At 38.7% G+C, this 24,323-nt stretch overlaps 1 protein-coding gene across 3 annotated transcripts; it reads left to right on the forward strand.

Moving 5' to 3' along the window:
• Positions 1-468: 468 nt before the first annotated feature.
• On the forward strand, positions 469-24,297 carry tesk1b (testis associated actin remodelling kinase 1b). Of its 3 annotated transcripts, none has more exons than XM_027178273.2 (11): positions 469-626; positions 1,281-1,797; positions 12,499-12,620; positions 14,190-14,238; positions 15,132-15,278; positions 15,354-15,436; positions 18,800-18,890; positions 19,018-19,101; positions 20,187-20,273; positions 21,278-21,374; positions 22,729-24,297. In XM_027178273.2, exons 2-11 carry the CDS (start codon positions 1,636-1,638, stop codon positions 23,787-23,789), a joined length of 1,983 nt encoding a protein of 660 aa, XP_027034074.1. In that variant the 5' UTR covers positions 469-626; positions 1,281-1,635; the 3' UTR covers positions 23,790-24,297. The 3 variants fall into 3 exon arrangements, with proteins under 3 accessions (XP_027034074.1, XP_027034076.1, XP_027034075.1); XM_027178275.2 differs by having other exon boundaries at positions 22,732-24,297; XM_027178274.2 differs by having other exon boundaries at positions 524-626; positions 1,265-1,797.
• Positions 24,298-24,323: the final 26 nt, after the last annotated feature.

The following is a 24,323-nucleotide window of genomic DNA, read 5'->3' on the forward strand; positions in this document are numbered from 1 at the left end:
TTAAGCTATTTTTTGTGTCATCTCACTGATTTATGTGTTTGCTATAAAGTAAGAAATCTTTTATATTTTTCCCAGTGTTGATTCCATATTTCTTTGCCAAAGATTGTATTCACCCTGGATCCGCTGCAACCATGACCAGTATACAGCACTTACATTGAAGATGAATGAATTCCTTTTGATCAACAAACATGATCTTATGTTTCAGTGATTCATAATGATCTCTTTTAACCAGCATTGTATACAAGGGTTAATGAAAACACATCCTGTGTCCAGAATTACACATCATTTGGGTGCATCATCCTTACTCTATCCTGTATAGATTGCATTGTAGGCTCTGAAGATTGCATTAGGTGAGATATTCTACTTCACTCAATTCTACACTGTATTCAGTAGGAAATAAAAGACATGCTACTGAACTTTAACCTTCTAGCTTGTACCGCAGGTAAAGGTGTAGTGCTTGGTGCTTGGCCACGCCCACTCGGCTACACTCATGGCCAATCAGATCTCACCGGCACTTTAGACTCATTTCCTGCTGTTATTCGCACAGAGCGCGAGCGGGTGGTGCGCGTGAAAGAGTTTTTCCCCTGCAATCTACACACCGACACAGACTTGTACACTGCGGAAAGGTAAAATCGAGCGTTTATCTCCTTATTTGGCTTTAAATTGTGAGCCACACCAATGCAATTTATTATGTAGTAGGATATTATTTGTAGCCGGGCTCAGAGTCACTGGAGCAGCTCGCGCACCGTTCACTAATCCTCATGTATAATTTATTTTTGGTGCGCGTGCAGTCGTGGTGCTCTGTTTACTGCCACACATTCCGAGCTGGCAAAGTCTACTTTATTAAAAAAAAACAAAAAACAGACCATCGAGTGAACATGACGCATTACCGATTACAAACTGCACGCGAGCGTGCACGAGTCTAAAGAAGGACAAGCTGTGTGTGTGTGTATATATGTGTGTGTGTGTGTGTGTATATATGTGTGTGTGTGTGTATATATGTGTGTGTGTGTGTGTATATGTGTGTGTGTGTGTGTGTGTGTGTGTGTGTGTGTATATATATATATATATATGTGTGTGTGTATATATGTGTGTGTGTGTGTATATATATGTGTGTGTGTGTGTGTGTGTGTGTATATATATGTGTGTGTGTGTGTGTGTGTGTATGTGTGTGTGTGTGTGTGTGTGTGTGTCTATATATGTGTGTGCGTGCGTGCGCGCGCGCTCGCTCGCTTGCGTTTTCTGGCTGCTTATAAATCTGCAGTGAACTTGTTTTGCAGTGCCGCTTGCTTGTCTCTCCGCCGGGCTTTAAAACATCGGTGCAGCGAGAAATAAATGAAGCGTGACGACGGTCCGGATTTATGTGAGACACAGAAGGTTGGTCTGAATCTTTGCACAGCGTTTGTGGTTGATTGCAGGAGGCGTTCAAATCTATAAACATCCTGCAAGTTGATCAATCAAGCGGATTAACGCACTGCGCACGCGAGCTGTCCTTCTGTCCGAAAGAGTCACAGGAATAAATGTCCTGTGTCACTGTACGTCCAAACCCTGCGTGTGTGCGAGGGCCTGACTGTGTGCAGGGCGAGCAGAGGGAAATGTAAACACTGCCTGTGTGTCCCGAACTGACTGAGTGAGATGAGCGGCGGAATGGAGCCGGAAGTGGAAGGAACCCACGGGCCGCAGCGGCTCCGGCCGTCTTCATACCGCGCGTTGCGCAGCGCCGTGTCCAGTCTGGCGCGCATCGACGACTTCATCTGCGAGAAGATCGGCTCAGGCTTCTTCTCTGAAGTGTTTAAGGTAACATCACGTCCACAAACCGCCCTGTAAACTGCCACCAAACTAATTCTCAGTTTGTTGGGTCCATCAGTGTTTAGTGCCTTTTAACTCGGAAAACTTTAAGCTAAGGCGCATAATGTGACCTAAATGACACTTCTCTTCCCCAGCTACAAGATCTACCTTTAATGGTGCATCAAATGTTTAATGGGATGTGGTAGCTCAGTGTTTAAGGTGTTCAACTACTGATTAGAAGGTCATTGGTTCGAATCCCAGGTCCACCAAGTTGCCACTGCTGTGCCCCTGAGCAAGGCAATTAACCCTCAATTGCTCAGGTGTCTGCTAAATTCTGTAAATGAAATGTAATCATTCATCTTCTACCGCTTATCCGAACTTCTCGGGTCACGGGGAGCCTGTGCCTATCTCAGGCGTCATTGGGCATCGAGGCAGGATACACCCTGGACGGAGTGCCAACCCATCGCAGGGCACACACACTCTCATTCACTCACACACTCACACACTACGAACAATTTTCCAGAGATGCCAATCAACTTACCATGCATGTCTTTGGACCGGGGGAGGAAACCGGAGTACCCGGAGGAAACCCCCGAGGCACGGGGAGAACATGCAAACTCCACACACACAAGGCGGAGGCGGGAATCGAACCCCCAACCCTGGAGGTGTGAGGCAAACATGCTAACCACTAAGCCACCGTGCCCCCCCATGAAATGTAATAATGAGGCTTAAATTTGGTTTACAGCTATACTATATTCCCATTTCCAGTTTAAAGGCACACAACACACAACCTTGTTAACTTAGCAAAGAGGAAAAAGTACAGTCTGGTCCTTCTGTTTATTAGTGTATGTTGCAATATGGGGTTTTGTATTATGTGGCATTATGCCATTGCACTTATCAACATTTCTCAATGAGTCTTATGAAGTGGTTCAAACAGCATTGTTAGCCACACATTATCCCATGTGTGAAAGTAAAGTGCTTGCTTTCATTTCAACACATCATTAGTTCACTCACTCTTTATTTACTCTTTTAGATAAAAGCATCATCTTTGGTTATAAGCCGTGAGTGTGTGATGTGTTCTCCCCCACAAAGAAATGACTTTGTTTAGGCCATGTACAGGTCCACCATGCTCTGGAAACATGTAATAGAAACATGAGTTTATACACAACTCAAAAATCTAATCAGCTGTTACTCCTAGTTGAACTCCTTCTAATGTGACATTTTGTAAGGATTTAACTTTGTCATATGCTCCACTGAGCGAACGAGTCCTCCTCCTTTTAATGTCTTCTTTATTTCTATGGGCTCCTGCAGCATCTCGACAAACTAGACTGTATTGTACCTAATAGCCTTATATTCCCTAGATTTAACAAAATCTGTTATATTGCACAACAATTTGAAAGGTGGTGGTTGAAGCTCTTGCTACAAAAACAAGTCTGATCTTGAATGCATAGGTCTGTATACATGCACTGATCTGATATCATATTGCTGGACTGGTATAAGGTCAGATTTTAGACATTTCCTGGTCTGATTCACTGATTTTATTTAATAGATGATTTCACTAACAACATAAATCTTACACGTAAGGCACAACTTGTCTTAAGATGTAGGTTCCCTACGCAGTTCTTGGAGAACCTCATGTCCTGCCCATTTGAGTGTTTTTCCTGCTTTTAATACCTGATTCAACTACTCAGCTGATTAACAGCCTTTCTGATGTTTACTTGAGTGTGCTGGAGCACTGAAAACTGTAGGACAGGAGATGCTTCAGGACCAGCGTTAAGAATCTGTGACTGACAAAATGACAACAATTACTGCAATTTTTATTGGATTATTGTAATATGGCAGCAAAATCTCTCAGAACGAAGACTTGCTTACTTTACAGATGTCAGTTAGTCGGTGATTGTGTATGGGCTGATGCTCAGACCTCTGACGCAGTTAGAGATACCGTGTAAATGCATTTCGTGTTTAATTTGATACAAGACTGCAAAACTAAATATTTTAACAGGTGACTATTCATGTGAATTACTTGTCAAGTAATGACTTAATCAGCTGAACTATAAAGGAGAAGAGAAACTGATATCTCGTGTTTGTTTGACATTTCTTAACTACTTACTTTCTCCTCCAGTTCTGAATCAGTGAGTTTGTGTTTTTCCTACCTGATTACAATAATGTACAAGTCGCACAGATCTTGCCTATGGCAAAGAGCTCAGGCAAAGTATTTTGGTTTCATTATACAGACATTTTACATATTTGACATATTTTATGACGCCTCTTTCATGATGCTGTAACAACAGAGAAGAGATTCTTGCAGTCAGTGTGATTGCTCTGTCCGGCTCCTTGTTGTTCAGGCAGGAAACTCGTATGTTGCAAGTGTGGTCAGTTGGTGTGGTTTTTTTTTTTGTTGTTGTTTGTTTTTTTGTGGTCTATAAGTCGAGACCTTTATCGTAATTTCAAATATATATCATCGACGCAGTACACCGTTAAATGAAACAACATTTCTGTAGGATTGTGGTGCTACATAGAACAACATGGGGCTACATAAAGTAAAACTCAACACAGCTAAGGACTAAAAAGTGCATGGTAGGTAGCCTACCAGAGACCAGAGAACAGATTAACCGCACAACACCAGTACAGAGATTAGGAGACAATAGGAGGGTTGTTTTTGTGCAAAAGCAGCAAAAAATGTGTCAAGAAATGCACTATGCACTCCTACATTCTACACTTTCTGTTGTGTTCCCAGAGTGAGTTGCATGTGAATGATGTACGTTTTAAAAGCTGAAAAGAGATACCTGATAGGTTATGAATGTGCACTGGATGCCAGACCTCTGGGGGCTTTTGAGGGTTGGTATTTGAATGTTTATGAAGGAGTCAGTGAAATGACACATTTCCATTCACCTTGTTTGCTGATCTAGAATATCAGATGGCATCACAGCATCCTGTCAATAAAACACTCCATGTTGTACATCACCGCCACTGATGAGTTCAGTATGCATGGAAACATGATGGTGGTTTGTTGTTGCTGTTTTTGTTTTTTTTTCTTTCAGGCTGGTGATGATAAATACTTTATAATATCTTCTCTAACTTCATCAGTGCAGTTCTACCACTGATAAATGGGAAAATGTTAAATGTTCTTTGTTTTGAATTGTTGTCATCGGGTTTTGGTCTTTTGTAGAATTGATGGATTTCTGCCATTGAGAGATTGAGTATTGTCCAGGTGCCTGTGCCTGTCATGACACATGCTCCAGGTACTGTTTGCTTTGTGGTTTACTTCAACAAACTGCATTCTACCTCTCCATAGAGGGTTTTATTCCTGGAAGAGAATTGGTTTAATGAGTGCCAACAAGCCACGAAATCAAAACAGATCTTCCTCAGAAGTGTAAGACTTGTGATCTGTCCAGGATCTGGAGCAATCATGAAAGCTTGCTGCTTAACCATGTCTTAACCTTGTGGCTTAAACTGCCTCAGAGATGTATGTTAAAATTAGTATTAGTGTGGTTGTAGTTGCTTATGCAGTATAATATAATGTGATATTCAGCACATTTTGCTGTTATTGTGGCCAATTAGTTATATTGTTAATTGCAAATGTGTATAACAGGCAAAATGTGAAGGATAAAACCTGCAAAATGAATACCTAGTGCAAAAGAATGTACTGAAGTGAAAGAAAAGCAGCACGTGGAGATTTGAGCGTAGCGTAGACAAAGCAGGACGACAAGATGGCTGAAATCTTCTGTAGTATTTTTCAAGTGCTTTTATTTAAGAATATTTTAATCAAGCACAATTTATTTGTCCATATGTTTATTCCTTTATCATATGTTTTATGAAAACAGAATAAGTTTCCGGAGTACAAATCTTGAAAAGAACTTGTAGAATATCTTGACACCTAGATGGATTTTGTTAATGCTGAAATGTTGGTTTGGTTTTGGAATTGAACAATTAGATTTTGAGTTTTTGAAATTTTTTTTTAGTGAAATGAAGGAGTTTACATTTTTAATTATTAAATGATCATTTTTAATTTTAAATTGTATTTCCTATTTTAGCTTATTCACAAAAAAAAAACATAAATGAAATTTTAAGTTTCCTTCTTTTGCATTTTTAAGTTTGAGACGAAAAATGAAGGCATCACACATGGACCAGCTGGATCGGTGTATTCAGCTAGTGTAGAGCAATTAGACCAAAAAATAATCATCCAACCATTTATCCATGTTTATTATTTTGTGTTAAAAATGATCATATGGCATTTACAGGATGTAGAGCTTTAATCTGTTTGCACAAAAGTCTGAATGTATTCTAATTTCTTTATTTTATTTCTTTCTTTATTTTTACTTCACTGATTTGCAGTTAGATTAAAGGAGTTTAGGATCAACATAGACGAATGATTTAGATGGAGTTAAATTGTTGATGCGTAAAAGCTTCTTTCTTTGTTACTTTTGGCTAATCGTCACATAGTTCTCTCGGCTTTCAGACAGCTCGGATTTCTGTGGAAGAAGTAGTAACAGAATACAGCTCCAGCATCACAAGCAGTTAAGATGTGTCTCCTCTCTGTGGAAAGAATCAGGTCCTGACCTAAACAAGCTGTCTGTATTCCAGCTCACACTTAGACACTAAGATCCTGTAATGAGATGCCGCATAGCTGTGAGGATTGCAGCATATTTGGTTATAATTCTGTGCTAAATCAGTTAATTCTGGTACAATCAGTTGACACATGTGAATAGTGTGTGTGTGGGCATAAAGGAAATAGTCTATAGACCCCTGCTAAAATGTCAGGTTTTATGATTATAAATCAAGATACAGCATAAGTTAAATGAAAAACAAACATTTTTAAGGGAAATTAGGTAAAAGTTATGACATAACCAGGTCGCTTTTTTATAATTGGGGCTGTGACTGTGCTGAAGCCGACATACCCAAAGAGCTTACAAAGCATGCGATGCAACTCTGTAAAACGTTTCTGGTTTCTTTTTACCACCAACAACCATTTCATGATTAATGTCACGGAGTCATGTGGCTTAATTTTTATGCACTGTGCTGCTGCTAGATGATTGGCTGGATGGATGTCTGCATAAGTGATCAGGGATACTGTTGTTCCTATCAAAGTGGAATGCATATATAATAGTGGCTTTTTTTTTATTTATACATTGTGTCTTGCTTTGTTGGCAGATTAGCGAAGCAAGATAGCTGTACAGGTTATGTACACTAATGATTACCAACGATCCTGCTCTTCATCCCAAGCGTTTTTGTTAGCAATTTACACATTTAAAGGAGATGTAATGTATAACCGGATAAGAGGAAGTGTTTTTTTTCTTTCTTTTTTTCTTTTTAATTAGCATCTATAGTATAGTAGTGAGTGAGAAATGATAGAACACATAATCTGCATGCCTGGATTTAGGACTAAGCAATGCTTGGATTTGTAGCTTTAACATGTACTTATTTTGCATAGAATATACAAAATGTTCATTCTATTGTCTTTTTTTTTTAATTAATTGATTAATTAATTTGCTTTCTGATGTGGCTGAAAATCATGACTATCACGTTTGAACGATTGGTCATCTGTCCTATTGTTCCTTGCTATTGTGAACATTGAAAGTCAAATTTATTTAGAAGATAAATGTATTACTCCTGAAACCAGAGGCTGGAGGTTGGTATGCACTGTGGAAATTGACTTAATTTCTTCTTTTACCCCAAAAAAGCATGTGCTTGGCTTCTGACGAGATATTGTATGGTGTAAACCCGAGAAGGAGAGCTTTAATCTGCCTACAGAAACCCATTTAAAACTATACCCACAATTTAACCCCAACAAAAGGCTAAATTTTAAACAGAATTCTTGTAGTCTTGGGGTCGATGTGCGTCTATGCTCATGTTGTGTGAGTCCAGAAAAGTGACAAGTTTCTACATATGCGAGCAGCCAGCTTCCTGCTCCAGCCTGAATGACTCAGCTTTTGTTAAATATAGATACAGCCGTGTGTAGCAGGGAATTTTGCTTGTAGGGGAAAATAACGCTACCCCATCAGTCACATGCCTATGGCAGGAGCCTGGTCATTTCCACTGGCTGAAGATGTGTTTTGATTGGAGATTGGAGCAGAGTTTTGAGGTTATAAAACTATTTGTGGGCTAGTTTTAACACGAGCTGCAGTGGAATTTTTTCCCTTTCAGTGTCACAGTCTGTTGGTCTCTCTCTCTGATATGGGCTTGCACTGTCAGTGATGCAGAAAAGGTGCATGCGAGCTTGTGTGTTACAATTTCAGTGTAGTGTTTCCAGGCGTTGTGTCCTTGCTGTATGTGAGATAGGGGTAAGTGCTTACCCACATTTTTGTCACTTGGATCATGATTGTGGCCAGAGATGCGCCTCACACGCTGCATACCCTAATCACTACATTAAATGTGCTTTAGTCAGCGCTTACTTTGTATTTTGTCAATGCAGCAAGTAATTTATACATCATTAGGACAAATGGTGTACATCATCCTTAGGAGACGTTAGGATCCACGTCCAGCTCCAAACTGTGTGAGTGCACAGCAATGATAAGAATCCACATTGAGGTCTATCAGATGTGCAAGGAAACAGAGCTTGAAGCAGCACATTAGTGCATTCACAAAAGCATGTTAATGTAAACGTTCTCGTTCATCTCTGATGCTTCAGTTTGTTTGTGTGTTTGCATGTTTCATTAGTAAAACCTTCTGCTTGTTTTCTGTCTGCAGTAACCTGACCTTTAATCTAGGTTTCACAGACAAAAATCTGCTTGATTTTGAAGATAAATATTTTACTGTGACGAAGAACAGTTCTTGTGTTGCAGGTTCTACCTGTTTTTAATTGAAGATACAAACTGAATGTCATTTTAGTTAATTTTAAAATGAGTGCATTTAACATGTCACAGGATAAATGTTGCCATAAGGATAGACCTGCTTTAAGAGTTTTTAACTAGCTTTTAAAAAAAAAAAAAAAGAATACAGATGATTACTGTGTAACTCTGCATTGGGATTAGTAAAGTTTGTTGCAGTGTTGCTAGTAATAGTAGTAATTACGATATACATTCTCCTAGAGAATCTCTAGTTAAACAAAAAAAGGTTAAACTTCTTATAATACACTACTCAGTGTGGGAGAAAAACAAGGTTGTTTGCTTTACATACAGTATGCTAGTGCTTCATAGTGGCTCTGTTGGCAGATTAGCCGATAAGGCTAACTGAACTAGCCAGAGGCAACACAATCTATGCTACTTATTTCCAAGCTTTATTTGTCTGTGGTCTCATTTTAACCTTTTATAGTAAATAAAATCACAGTTATGTTAACTAATATATTAAAGAATGTCAGCTAAGGGAACTTTGTTAAAGTGGTATCACCTTAATTCAGCTTTTTTTATTGGTTGTAGTCCAGATCTTGTACTTTTGGTACTTTGTAAACTATAGTTTAGTCATGTTACCCAGGAAAGTCAATAAATCTATAGAAAGTTACAGTATGCTAAACCTGAGATGGTAACATTTGTATACTAAATTAGCCAAATAGAGCCCAGACATTTTATGCTGGTCTCTGTAAAGTTTTTTTTTTTTTTTTTTTAGAGTATGTTGTGTTTTGTCAGAGCAGCAGGTTATCTGTGTGGTGTTGATCAGCAGACGTAGGGTTAAACAGTTGTGTTTGAACTGGGGAGTGTGTGTGTGTGTGTGTGTGTGTGTGTTACTGTTTTCATCTCTCCACCCTTTGGCTAAAGAACACTGCTGTAAGTGCTGTGTGATTACAGTGAGTGTGTGGGTGTGATGCACTCTCTAAGGATTAGACTAAACAGTCTGGAGAGGCAAAATGGGAACAGTCCTGATGGAACTATATGTAATCTACATACACAGTCTTAGTGTTTCAACATTCACAGGTGCGTCTCTGCGTGCGTGAGGTCTCTGCGTGCGTGCGTCTCTGCGTGCGTGCGTCTCTGCGTGCGTGCGTCTCTGCGTGCGTGCGTCTCTGCGTGCGTGCGTCTCTGCGTGCGTGCGTCTCTGCGTGCGTGCAGGTCCCTGCGTGCGTGCAGGTCCCTGCGTGCGTGCAGGTCCCTGCGTGCGTGCAGGTCCCTGCGTGCGTGCAGGTCCCTGCGTGCGTGCAGGTCCCTGCGTGCGTGCAGGTCCCTGCGTGCGTGCAGGTCCCTGCGTGCGCGTGCGCGTGTGGGTGTTTGTGAGCGTGTCTAATACTGTAATCTGCACCATCCTGAAATGGGTTATTTGTATATACTCTATAAATTGTCTACAGTTATAATGTTAAATTTATTAAAGAACATTTTTAGTTGTAAAGTAAATCCTTTGGCAGGTAGTCACTTGTTAATTTGAGTGTTTTTTGTCAATCTTTATGTAATATTGATAAAAGGTCATCCCATTGCCCCCCCACACTATAATCATACGCCATGTTCTTCTTCCTCTCTCGCTACAGGTTTATCACACAGATGTAACCTTTTCTCACATCAGCCTGGAATTTTGTATGTGCGTGAGTGATGGAACGAGGCAGGCAGGTTATCACACACTGCTACACACTGCAGAGTTCAGAGATTAACAGGTTCATGTCAGTTTAGAGCTGGGTGATGGGACATAATAATGATATCATGATTAATTACACCCAACAAGCACTTTATTAGGAACACTATGTTCTCAAAACAGCCTCAATTCTTCATGGTGTGGATAACAAAAGATGCTGGAAACAGTTTGAGATTCTGGTCTATATTGAATATTGACATGTTTTATGCTGTGAATCTCCTGTTCTTCCACGACTAAAGGGAGTTCTACTGGATTCACATCCAGTGACTATAGACATCACTGAAGAACTCATGAAACTTCATGAGACCGGTTTGAGACGACTTTTACGTTGTAACATGGTCCATTATCATGCTGTAGTAGAAAGTTTCTGCCAGGAAGGGAGGCACATGGTCAGCAGCAATACTCATGCACATGACTCAAGGCTGTGTTTTTTCCAGTCATCAACTGTCCAATTTTTGTAGAGCGTGAATGCTATTTATCATTATATGGTTTGCCCAAGTGTGTTTCTGCTTTGCACTCTATGTGCACAAGATAGGATTGAAGATGAAATTAGAAGAAATGACCGATCGATGGTTTTCGATTGCACTGCAACTTAGTCTTACAATTGAGTATTTATGTCTTTAGAGATGTGGAGTTTTATATATAACTTACTCATCTGTATACACTATTCCATCACATTCATTGCTAATTGTACATATCTTTTTTTATTTTATTTAACTTTATTGGCATTTACAGACCTATTTTTATTGTTATTTAACTTTATTCCACCTACATTTTTTATTTGTATTTACTATAAGGACCAGTCGTAAAACACATTTCGCTACGTGTTGTACTGTGTATGTTTATGTATGTGACGCATAGAATTAGAATTTTTTCCCGAGCATTCTAACACCTCAGACTCTGGTGTCCAGAGTGTCCTGTAAACATTTCTATAACCTATTTCGCTGTAGATTTTTGGGCCACGGAAGAGAGGAAGTGAGAACCCTTCTGCTATTCTGTATTTTAGGCCACGTGTGTGTGTGCACGTACACACAAGCATGTGGTGTTGTGTTGAGTTGTCTTGGAGCAGAAAAGCAAAACACACACAACCTTGCACTGTCAAGTTAGACATGCACAATGAAAAGCAGGATGTTGACTTTGTTATTGACACACACATGCGTACACACACAAAGCATTATCACCCTCACAGACAGTATGATTAAATAAGTATATTTACTCTTAGGAGAATTCAGCATCGTATTATCTTCCTTTTTAAAATAAATGATTTAGATAACATTTGTTTTCTGCCTATAACATACATCTCAACATATGAATCCATAAATAATTCCCTAATTTTGGTTGAAAATCTTTATATTTAATAAACATTTGTCTGAAACTTTAGTAGTCGAGTGCAATTTTCTCACACAGTGAATACAATGCTCTGGTCATGTTGTGAGATCATGTATTGTAGTGAAGAGAAATAAATCCCAATCAATTCAGATTTTATTCAGAAACGGGATGATAAACGCTCCAGTGTTCGAGCTCCACAATCAGATGTAATCAGACTTTTGACTTTGGAGAAACATTTATGTAAAAATGTAAAATCCAACCATGTAAATTTCCCCAGACTTCCATACATTTATAAATAAAGCCTTCCAGTGTTCAGACTCATGATTTTAAAGCTACATTGAAGCTTGAGATGCTCCTTTAGCGAATACTCAGTTGTTTAGTTCAGGTCCTCGGATCCTGCTACTTTTTTCTCTTTCTTTTTTTGGACACATGTGAACACATCAGTTTCACTTGTGCAAATCAAGAACTGGAATGAACCCAGCTGTGGGCAGTTACACAACCATGCTGTGTATTATTAGTTTTGTGTGTGTTTTTGTTTTTAAGTAAATAAGAGCAGCCATACTGATGAGATGAATGTGGGAAGACAGACCTGGAGCTAATGTGCATTTCTTGGCTAAAGAACATAAAGAAACGAGCTTACAAAAATGCTCACATTTTCTAAAAAAAATTTTTTAATGCTATTTAATACATAGTGTTTTGGATGCTTGATTTTATTTCTGTGGTTTAAACTGTTTGAAAATTTTAATGTTGGGAATGCGTGTGTGTGCGTGTGTGTGTGTGTGTGTGTGTGTGTGCGCGTGGCCAGGTGCAATAGACATCAATGGACAGTCTAAAGTGTTTGTCTGTGACAGGAAGCCATTTAATTGCTTTCTTTCTTTCTGTCTCTAGGTAAAACACAGGGTGACTGGACAGATCATGGCGCTGAAGATGAACACTATGGCCAGTAACCGGGCCAACATGTTGAAAGAGGTGCAGCTCATGAACCGTCTCAGCCACCCCAACATCCTCAGGTTCATCCACCACCACACACTGCTGCATCTGAAGTCTAGAAATGTTAACTGGGAATCACATCAATATGCCTTAAGGATCTAAATAATATAATAATATAAGGATCTAAATGAGTAAATTATGTGTTTTCAGGTTATGAGACAGACCTCTAGTCATCACTAGAGTTCAGTATTTTTACATCACTAAAGATGGGCATAAACAACCAACTTTAGTAGTAGGCCATTTTATTGAAATTGTCATTGGGCTAAATTAAAAAGTCATTCAATAACACTAGTTTCATTTAACCTTTACAGACTGTGGCCTGGTTTGAATTAACCTAGTTTAGCTGAATGTCTGATCATTTCTTTCATCAAGATTATATGTGGATAGTTGTGAGATGCATGGAAATGCAACAGCAGACAGATTGAAATCTAATCCCATAAACTGAGTACATACGCTGTTCCCTCTTTTACTTCTCAGAGGTCTGAGATACATTTATAGCCTGATGTCATGCAACTCTAAATACATTCATTTCCCCAAGTCACATATAGCAGACCTTCAGTTCATTACATCATAACGCGACGGTCACAAAATTCTTACATCATTAAAATGATCGCCTTCAGTGCGAAAGTAACGTTTGGCTTAAAACAACTAGAAACAAGGAACATCACTGGACGTCGGCCATTAAACACGATTTATTGATTTGCATATATGTCACGTGGTCAGTAATCAGATTTCAAGCACATTTGACTAGACATATAAATGTGGTTAAAATCTGGTCGAGATCCAAGACGGATACAGAACGTGTGTAAATTGTGTAAGTCTTCATAAAAGTCGTTATATAATACATCTGCTGCTGAAGCTCTTTAAAGACATTTAAATGTCTGAGCTCTTGCACTGGGATGCAAATTTCTCTGCCATTCCTGTTTGATGCTAAAATTCAATAACGATGATCATTTATTTGTCTGATCTCTCGCACTATTATGCAAATTTTCACTGGTGTGGTGGTGGGATTTTTCCATTTTGTGTTTTCCCATAAGCTCTGTATAACTGCTGGAGTATCGTACCTACAGTGTGTACTTAAACCGTTCACAAGTTCTTTACACTAATCCAAAAATAATATATATATACAATTCTCCACATTAATCATTATATTGCTGCATATCGAAAACAAAACAACTCGTTCCGTAGTCATTTACTGCTGATTTTTCTCTCCGGCAAACAGCCGTGACTTTAAGTATTTATCCCCTCTTTATCCTGGTGAAGATGACATGTAATGACAAATTCTTCACTCATTGTGTTGTGCATTAAGAGTTGGAATCCTGCCAGGGCGGTGGTTCAGTCATGTCTCCTACTGTAGTGTCGTGTAGTATCGGATTAGTGAACAGATATGCCAGCTCTTTACTGATTGAGCTGCCTTAAGATCATGTGTGACTCGGGCTGGAAATGTTTGCTTCCCATAACCTGCAACAACTTGTGCTATTTTGTTTGCATACCCATATTATCTTTGTGGTTCTTCCTGCAAGAACATGTTGTAAGTATTCTTGTGTCCTTCTTAACATTTCTGTGTGTGTGTGTGTGTGTTTCCTCAGGTTTGTGGGAGTGTGTGTTCACGAGGGACACCTCCATGCTCTCACAGAGGTACTGTTCAATCCCTGACTTCACCATACACACTCGCTCACTAAATCATTAAAGAGTGGGAAACTATAGCATTAATGTCTTCTGTCTCACACTAGACATCGGAAAGAACGTCAGATGTTAATCGGATGTAAAATTTCAGCATTTAAAGGTTCAGTTGTTGTTTTTAGATCTCTCCGCTATACAAGCGCTCTGCAATAACTAATGGAATATCGTCTGCTTCTCAGTAACTGCCTCGAGTCAATTGAGCCTACAGTTTTCAGCATGTTGCCTCTGCCTTTACAGGCCAACAGATCAAAGAGATGGAAGTGTGTTCATATAATCATCAAACTAAATGTGCTTGTATATGGTAAAGCATTAACAAGTGTGTTGGCTCGGTACATATTCAGATTTTTACTGCGCTCTCTCTCTCTATATATATATATATCTATATATCATATCTTGCTATATATATATATTTTTTTTTTCAAAATCTGAATATGTACCGAGCCAACAGCTTTATATTATCATGGCATCGACTGGAACATTTTTATTTTTTTATTTTTTTACAGAAAGTTATATGTCCAATTACATGCTTTAGAACTAGACACTGAATCATGCTTTAAACTGGTTCTTCTGTGAGTATTTGGGGAAATATGTTAATTCCTCTGTCATCGTCTCCCTACTTCAGGTTTTCAGACAGAGGTTAGACAACAACAAAGGAAAATAGGATACACAGTAAATGAAATTAGTAGCACTTGATCAAGACTTCACTTAGCCAGTCGAGCTTCTGTGTTAAAATCACCTACAATTATGTGAAATTATAAGTTGGAAACATAAAGGGGCAGATTTACTGTAAGCCATTGAGCCGGTTTACCATTTTACTAAACATCTGTGTGTATCTTTTGTGTGTGTAGTACATTAATGGTGGAAATCTGGAGCAGCTGTTGGACAGTGATGTGTTTCTGTCCTGGGCGGTGAGGATAGGCCTTGGTCTGGACATCGCACGAGGGTTGCAGTACCTCCATAGCAAGGGTATATTCCACAGAGACCTCACATCAAAGGTACACACACTCGTACACATTAAATAGCTTTTTGTGAACATCCAGATGTTAATGTATGTTTATATGTCCGTGTAGAATTGTCTGGTGCGTTGGGAGAATGGAGTTTGCACCGCTGTGGTTGGAGACTTTGGCCTGGCGGAGAAAATTCCAGACAATAGGTCAGTCAGTTCATCTCTGAACTCTATCAGTGCAGTGTGTCTCCAGTTAACATCTCATGCTTCAAATACGTTTTTTTTTTCCAGGATTCATGCATTCTGTTTTAAAAATTATTTATCTGTGTGCCGGAACATTCACTCAACATTGTTAACTGAACACAAGTATATTTGGAGCACTTCATGCTCAACAGGAAAATGAATCATCTGATCTTCCTGAATATCATGGGAGAGACAAGACATGTGACCGAGAGAAAAGAACGTTTATGCACTCGGGGCTCAATACAAACTTATTTATTTATTTATTTTTTAATGGTTGCCCCTGGCGATTTGACGTAGGCAATTTGAATTCTAAACAAATCTATTTTTTCACCAGTTGAAATTTGATTGATTTACAGACTAAACCAGGCTACAATCTTTTTGTACTTAGCATGTTATAGTGTGATATGATGTTTGGTTTTGGGGGGGGGGGGGGGATAGTTTGATTTTGTTGTCAAAATTACAAATATTAGTTACCGTGGCAACGTGAATAAAAGATATTAACAGAGATGACTCTTTCAGATTATTTAGTGTTAGGAATTTTAGGCTATATAGTTTTGTATATGGTTGATAAATGGTTTAATAAATGTGCTGCTTTGAGCCAGAAGATGATGTCAGTACAGATGATTTGGGTAAATCATTGCAAATGAATCAGTCTGCTGTGTTTGCATAGGTGATGTCTGTTTCTGATGCAGGCTTAATATATATAGGCTTGTTGCTCCTTGCATGATTAACAGTGTTACTTTATGGCCTTGACATTTTACTTCTGTAGCATCTGTACTCGCTCTTCAGCTTTAAACCTTCCCTTTACAATCATGGTTGCATGATCCCAATAAGCAGCCTCCTCAATTATGTAATACTGTTGCTACACAGGCAGCTGTGTGTATTTTTAATGTCACTCTTGTTCCATTTCCTTTTTGTGTTCGTGTATAACTTCCTAATGTTTTCGTGTGTGTGTTTTCTCTGTCACAGTGATTATTCAGCAGTGATTATATTTGCCCCTTTTTTAATATTAATCTCAGGCCTTTGGCTCTGTGTGTAATTTAAAGGTGTCTCAAATAACACACTCCGTCCTGAAGCGTGTGTGTTTGTGTACGTGTGAACACATTGGGGGTTAGATGCAAGAATTTTTGGAAAGCTTTCCTAATAAGGTCAAACTATTCCAGTATGAGGCTGCCGACTGGCACTGTGCCTCCACCAGCACTTCCTCAAACACTGTTTACTCTGCAGCTTTCTTACCCCGAAAACACTTCTTTTTTCACCCCTCTTTCCCGCCCTCTCGCCCTCTCTCCCCTGCTCTCTCGATCTATCTATGAATCTGTCTTCCCCTTTTGCCTGCTCTCCTCTCTTTTACTTCCTCTTTTCCTACTTCTCCCTCATGATTGATGCTGTTGCTGAATTTATTTATACTGTACTATTGAACCAGTCCAACATATCTCTGAGAAAGGACTTTTTCAGCATATTCGGGTTGTGAGTTATGGTAATTGCTCTGACTTCTATGGCGACAGTTTTACTTCTCTTCAACCCAAACATATTCACAGATGCTTACAAAACACATTTAACTGCTGACTGACAAAATTGCTATTATCTGTCAGATATTGAAGATATTGCCAAAAAAACATTGCATCTCAGTTCATAAAGTCTTTTTCTAGGTTAATGACAATCATGATGCATTTTTGTGAAGTATAATGTTCTAGTGCTCTGTGCACTTTCTAGCTTCTATATAGAAATGATTTAAAATTTCTTACGTTTTGCTAATTCCAAAAATACATTGTAAAATGGAATGGGGGAGCATCAGTAACAATGGGGCAGGCCAATGGTGAAACAGTCTTAAACAAGACCTTGAGACATTGTCTCAAAAAAATGTAAGTTTAAAAATACATTACTATTTATCTCTAACTTCGATTCATAATGATCAAGCCGGAGGTGATGATGGAAAGGAAAACTCCCTGAGATGTTATGAGGAAAAAAAACTTGAGGGGAACCTCATCCTCATTTGGGTGACACTCTACAGGACATAATGTAAATGTAAATAATTTCATTTCTACAACAGGTTATAGTTGTTCAACCGTGAGCTCCTGAGGAACTAATGGGTTATCGCAAACTCTGGCAGGAAGGAATTAATATTTGGTCCAAGTAGTATCAGAGTCTTCAAATGATTGCTGATAAAGACCAGACAAACGGCTGACTGATGCAACAGTGGTTCAAAGAAGGCATGAGTGTCTCCGGGTGGCTCCATCCACAACAATTTCATAACTTCTATTATTGCTAATCGCTGCAGCAAAGTATTTATCTGTGTGTCTGTTCCACCTTTAAAAGGCCAAGCAAAGTTAATTGATTCATTAGAACTCGTCACCATCAGGAATAACAATTTTAAGCATAATGACTTTTTGACTCTTGTTCAGAATTGTGCGTTTAAACACTAACATTGTGTGTTCCAGTTTAATTGCATGTTGTCTGGTATCCACAAACTTTTTGCCATTATAGTGCATAAGTATGTGATGTCGGAGTTAAATATAAATACAGACAATAATCTCTAACCCATAATGTCTAATTGATGAATGTACAAACTAAGGATATGAAAATTAAGGTAATTGATGGTAGACAGAAAGACACAGGTTTTTTTTTACTCTGCATGGAAGAGTCATCAGAAATCCATGCCCTTTGACCTCCTCATAAAAAGAATGAAGTGTGCATATCCAGATCTAGATAAGCCATTGGGATTTGCAAGCTGTCGACTGATTTTAAGACCCATTCATCAACTGCTGCTCCTTTTATTCTCCTGTTTTGGAGAACAGCACACCTTGTCAACTCATAACGATGGCGGTGGAGCTGTTTTTTAATTGGGAGTTGTGTTGTAAGCAGTCGCACCTCCAGAAACATTGCACATGTAGATGGATGAAGAATGGATTCCAGTGGATTTAGAAACTGAAGCTACAACGAGGTTGGTTTCAAGCCAGAACAATTACAGTTGTGGCTTGAACATGACATATCTGTAAAAATTCATTAATCAAGAAAAGATAAACCCCATTGGTCACAAGGGTGTGTAATATATGTATATATTTATTTATTTATTTATTGTGTGATTCTTGGTCATGAGGAGTAAGTTTAATTAAAATGGATTCTCTGCCTCGCTGTTTTTGAATGGCTTATTTTTTATTAGAATTTTATCTTTTGTGAACTTCTTAATCGGGACATAATGTGCAACACATTCTCTTGAAACTGTAGTCATGTGTTTGTCATCCGCATAAGGTCTTGATGCACAGGATGACTAAGTTATAAAATTCTAACTCTTTTATTAACGTACTTTTTTCCTTTATTCCTCTTCAGTGATGGCATTCAGAAGCAGCCTCTGAGTATCGTGGGTTCTCCGTACTGGATGGCTCCCGAAGTGCTCAGAGGAGAGCAGTATGATGAAAAGGTGGATGAGTCACCATGTCGAATAACAAAAGCTACATTACGTTATATAAACCTCCTAATAATGTCATTCTTTTCACTGAAGCTCGCTTATCCTTTTAGTCACTTATCACTGTTGTGTGTGTGTTTAGGTGGATGTATTTGCTTATGGCATTATCCTTTGTGAGATCATCGGTCGGATTCAGGCAGATCCAGACTTCCTGCCCCGCACAGAGGCAAGTCAAACCTCACCACATTTCTATGATTCAGAGCTCAGCCTCCAGCTGAACCTAGTGGCATCAGTGGGAAGTCAATTATGTAACGAACGAATTGAAAAGGCAATAATGATAAACAATATCAACCAGTAGGAAGGGTAGAGCATCCATCATCATCACCATCACCATACCTCAATGAATGAAGGCATTTTTCTGTGATTATATTGTGTTTATTTAGTGCAGTACTCCAGTTTAATGACAATTTTGAGTAATACATACATTGTTACACTGAAAAAAAAAAAAGTAAAAATATCTGGTCCAAATTTTTATCAGTTTATAATTTTTTTTAAATTATGAAAATATTTTTAATAAAAGCATTGAGAGAAAAACACTGGTGAGTGAATGACTGCTGTAAAATAGCTGATCAGAAGAAGCATGATAACAGGAACTAACTTGCTTCATGGATGTTTCACAACTTCTATATTAGTTGCACAACATGTATGAACATAAAATAAAACAATGGGGTATTGTGGTGTTAAAGGATGCAGGCCTTTCACACCTTTGAATACTGGACTGTCTTGTACAGAGTAGTGTGATGTAATGCTGGTGGTCTGATAAAGCACTTGCTGTCTGATGTCTGACTTTAGGACGTGTGTGGGTGTGTGTGCAAGAGATCTGGCTTTAGTTTTCTTCCATCGAACTCAGAACACCTGTGTGGAGTGTGTTTGGATATGCAAACTTGGCGTTATGCTCACGTGCGTGTGCGCGCACACAAGCATTCAGAAAGGAGCCTTATTGTTAAATGTGTTGTCTCTCCCCCCAAAATTAGTTAGCATTAACTATAAAGGCACTACAGCACCAAGTAAATACCTTTAATAGGAAAAGATGCACTGGGCCAATGGATTTATTACCAAATTGTGTGCTCCCCTTCTGGATGTGTCTGTACTGTACGTAGATTTTGGGTGTGTGCACTGCCCACTGGTGGAGACGTGTACTTACTACTAATGCTACCACTTTTATTTATATTATTGAATTGAGCTTTTTTGGGGTGGGATGTAAATAGGAGAACTGTTCTGTGATTCTTTTTGTTCTGTGTCTGTCTGCAGGATTTTGGTCTAGATGTGGATGCATTTCAGCCTCTAGCAGGAGAGTGTCCCCCTGCTTTCCTCAGCATGGCGGTCACCTGCTGTTCTGTAAGACTATTGTCCTTTCTTAGACATGCACACAGAGGTTTCAGTATTCAGTACTCGCATACAGATATTAACAGGTCACCTATCTGTACTGTAATAGTGTTATCCAACACAAGCCTCCAGAACAGCTTTAATATTGACATCAATTCAGGACATTTCTGGGATCCAACTGGAGGAACAATGAACACCATTCTTTTAAATGATCTTCTCTGCTGTCAAACACAGACCTCCAAAATCCTCCATGTCCGATTGGGTTGAGATCTGATGAGTTTGCAGGCCAAAGCATATGTCATTTAATACTTGATATTTGATCGAGTGCATAATTATCATGAAAGAGACCACTCCTATCAGGACAGAAATGTTTCATATTGAATAAAGGAGATTGGTCAGAAGTGCAATGACCCCTTCTGTCTGAGGGGAAAAGTGGTCCCAAACCCTGATGGCAACAACAAATATAAGCATAACAGACACATTTCCCCCATTTGAATGTTCCTTCCGTTGTGTTATAATTTAATGTTTGAAATCTTTTTGAATATTAGTCAGACCACATAAGGTGAAAAGGATGTGAAGGTTGTGTTTGGTCTGTGGTGAACTTAATCGTATCTAGTTCCGCTCGACTACAAAAATCTGCAAAATGTCTGAGGTTCTGAGTCTGGTTCCTCTCAAGGTTTCTTCCTCATGTCATCTCAGGGAGTTTTTCCTTGGCACGGTCATCTCCTACTTGCTCATTAAGGATAATTGTTAGATAGATATAACTTAATTTTAAACATAAAACTTTTATTCTGTTCTATACTTCTTCTTTAAAGCTGCTTTGAGACAATGAAAATTGAGAGACAATTGTTAAAAGTGCTATACAAATAAATTGAATTAAAAAAATTCTTAAGCAAATAAAATATTGTGAAAGCACAAATACTTTGTTACTATTTTGTTTTATATTTAAAATGTCATTATAGACATCAAGTCTACTCATTTTAACATCTTTGTTGTTGTTTTTTTTCCATTCTTAGATGAAGCCAAAGTGTCGCCCTCCATTTTCTGAGATAGTGTCTGAGTTGGAGAGAATCAGTGCTGCACAGCAGGTGGAGCAGACGGGGCATGTGGAAGGTGAGTCAGTAAAAATATCTGTGTCTTTAACACTTGTGGACACTAAAAATTCTACCCTTTTGTGATGTTTGTTGCTAAAAATATCCACTAAATTAAATTTTATAAAAATATCAGATTTATTTATTTATTTATTTATTTATATGTAAAAATGTAGAAAATTAGCTCTCTTTTTTGTTTTTTTTGCACAGGCCTGTGTAATGGGGTAATGGCGCTACCTTTTGGTCAATAGTAAAAAAAAATCACATATTTGACCTTTTCCTAGCTGAGGGAACTATTAACTAGCAAGAATGCTTGAAGAGTGAATAATACATGGAGTAAATGAGAGATCAAAAATTATAATCTTATGCTACACAAAAACCTAACAATGCTCAATGTTAATCTATAATATATATCCAAGATTGTGATAAAAGGTAAAAAAAAATCCAGTTCACTTTTTTGAAAAAAAAAAAAAAGTGTCTCTTTGGTCTCTAAAATTAAAAAAACTCTTTGCAAAGTATGTTATATAAACGTTTGTCCCAAAAAAAAAAATATATTCCTCTAGCCGAAACAAAAAATGGGGATACTATGCAACCTAATGGCCAAAAAGGTCATGAAGCGTCCAGAAGGATTAATTGTGTATCTTCTTAAGGAAAAAACATTGGGAATTGTGAGCATGCATGTGTCTTTCCCCAAGTCATTATAAAGGATTCTATGGTTTAACTGATGGCTGGGACTCGTATCAGTTGGGACTTGAGTCAATGTCAGTAATTTCAATATGGAGAGGGGTTACATTTGGAGACACTGGTTCTGTCTCGCATCTTCAAGGGGACAGAGTTGCTTTAAAGGTGCAACTACTGAAAAAAATATAATTAATAAATAAAATAATGTTTTCTCTTAGAACCTGCAATAATGAACTAAAAAGTATGTACAGGTTAAAGGAGGTCCAATATATTGTCTACCTTGTTATCCTAGACACAGTCACATTGCTATGCAGTCATATTTTAAATGCTGATCTAAGAATTAATTGTTTCTACACTATATGGCCAAATGTATGTGGATAACTGACCCTCACACCGATATAATAGATTTTGGAGTGTAGTTGTGACTATTTTTGTTCATTCAGCCTCAGGGGCTCATGTTTTGAGGGCTTGAGATCAGATCTTTACGCCAATTCTTCTACTGTGATCATGATTAGCCTTTTCATCATAGTGTATTTGTATATGGTGTCTTTATTGAGTTAAATATATATTTCCTGGTCATGATGTCTACCTAATGAATGCACAAAGATTTCACATTGATGTATGTAACCTCTGTTCTGATATGTGATTTTTGTATTTATTTGTTTTTTTTTTTTTTCTTTTGTCCTCAATTTTAGCAGAACCAGTTAAGTCTAATGCTAACTCCCTGCGTGAGAGATCATCATCTTTGGATGTCATGCTGGATGATCAGCTGTCCCTGAGTAAATCCGATGCATCTCCTGTCCAGAGCACGCCAGCACGGGTCAACCCCTTCTCCCAGAGGCACGACCTCAACGGCGGACGAATTAAACTTTTTGACACACCTAGCAAATCGGTCATTTCACTCACCTTCACCCTGCCTCCACCTCCTGACCCATGCAGCCCCACCCACTTTGGGAAGGGTTTGCCCCGATCCCATAGACGTTGCCAGTCTTTGCCTTGCACACCGGAGGACATCCAGTCATTAAACAGAAACACAGACAGAGATGCTCACCCAAATGTAATGCCTCCGGATGTTAACGAGACGACAGCTTGCACTGTTAATATTCCCAACATGGACAGTGATAGTATGGTGAACATTTACACAGAGGTTGAGCAGGATCATGTGTTCTCTGCTCACACAGATAGTTCAAATTCAACAGAAGAACAAGAAAATGAACACAGGATCATAAAAAACTCAAGTCATAAAGAACTGGAAGAGGGGAATTGCATGGAGAAGCTAAAAGACTATGCTTGTCAAGCAGACGATTCTGGTGTTCCCATAGATCTTGAGTTAATGTCCCTAGATCACTTGACTGAAGAGAGTGTAGAGGAGGAAGCAATGGACTGTATCAGCTCCCCCAATACACCATGTGATTCACCGAAACCCTTCACTAATGGCTGGACCCCACCTGTATCAGACAGGCCCCAATTTTTACCCACGTTACCCGATTTGGACAACAACAACAGTCCTGTGCAACCTTTGAATCTGCCAGTCAATGGTTTCCATGATGCCACAACCCCCGTGACCCCACCAGAACAGGATGAGGTTGTAGTGTGTTCAGGCTGCTGCCTGGCTGGATTCAGTTTTCCCTCCATGTGCATGCGTGGGAGACGTCGCAACCCATATAAGAACTTAAACGGTGATTCTGCGACGAGGGAGTTGCTGTGCAGAGTGCAGCCACCTTCACCTCCTTCACATAGCGCACACACTCCGTGATGAACTGCATGTGAGAGGACACTGCACATTTATCCTATGCCTTAAAACCTGCTGCTGTTGCACATTGCTCAGAGAAAAAGTGTTGAACTGTGCTGGGGCTTACTGGGGTGTTATTGATTTGTCTATGTAAAATGCCCCTTTGTTTAACAAAATTATGCCCTTCAATGGGTTTAATGGACACTTTCTCAAAAAAACAGAATATTGTTTAAAACAAAGAGAGAGAAAATTGATTGCACAGCTGAGCTGTTAATAACGACTATAAAATTAGAAGGTGCTATGCATTGTGTACCTAACTATGCCTGTGTGTATTTAAAGTAAATGACAAATCTCATAATGAGCTGTAAATTATTTTATTTTCTGGTTTGTCTTTATTGCCTTGCTTTTCTGCGACGGCTCTTAAGAAGTCTGTATATGAATGTTATAGTTTGATATTGTTTTGAAAAAAAATTGGGATGTAAAGTTTTGTTTAAATGTTATTTTATTAAGGAAATTAAATTGCATTGAAATAGTTGTGTTTAAAGTTACTTAATTCCA

Source organism: Tachysurus fulvidraco, chromosome 1 (genome assembly GCF_022655615.1).
Source record: "Tachysurus fulvidraco isolate hzauxx_2018 chromosome 1, HZAU_PFXX_2.0, whole genome shotgun sequence".
Classification (NCBI taxonomy): domain Eukaryota; kingdom Metazoa; phylum Chordata; class Actinopteri; order Siluriformes; family Bagridae; genus Tachysurus; species Tachysurus fulvidraco.

What these genes read in the sequence shown, in the direction of transcription:
- tesk1b (XM_027178273.2), top strand. Translation starts at nt 1,636, where the DNA reads ATGAGCGGCGGAATGGAGCCGGAAGTGGAAGGAACCCACGGGCCGCAG. An exon ending in TCTTCTCTGAAGTGTTTAAG is followed by an intron (nt 1,798 to 12,498) that starts GTAACATCACGT and finishes TTCTGTCTCTAG; the next exon opens with GTAAAACACAGGGTGACTGG. An exon ending in TGGCGGTCACCTGCTGTTCT is followed by an intron (nt 20,274 to 21,277) that starts GTAAGACTATTG and finishes TTCCATTCTTAG; the next exon opens with ATGAAGCCAAAGTGTCGCCC.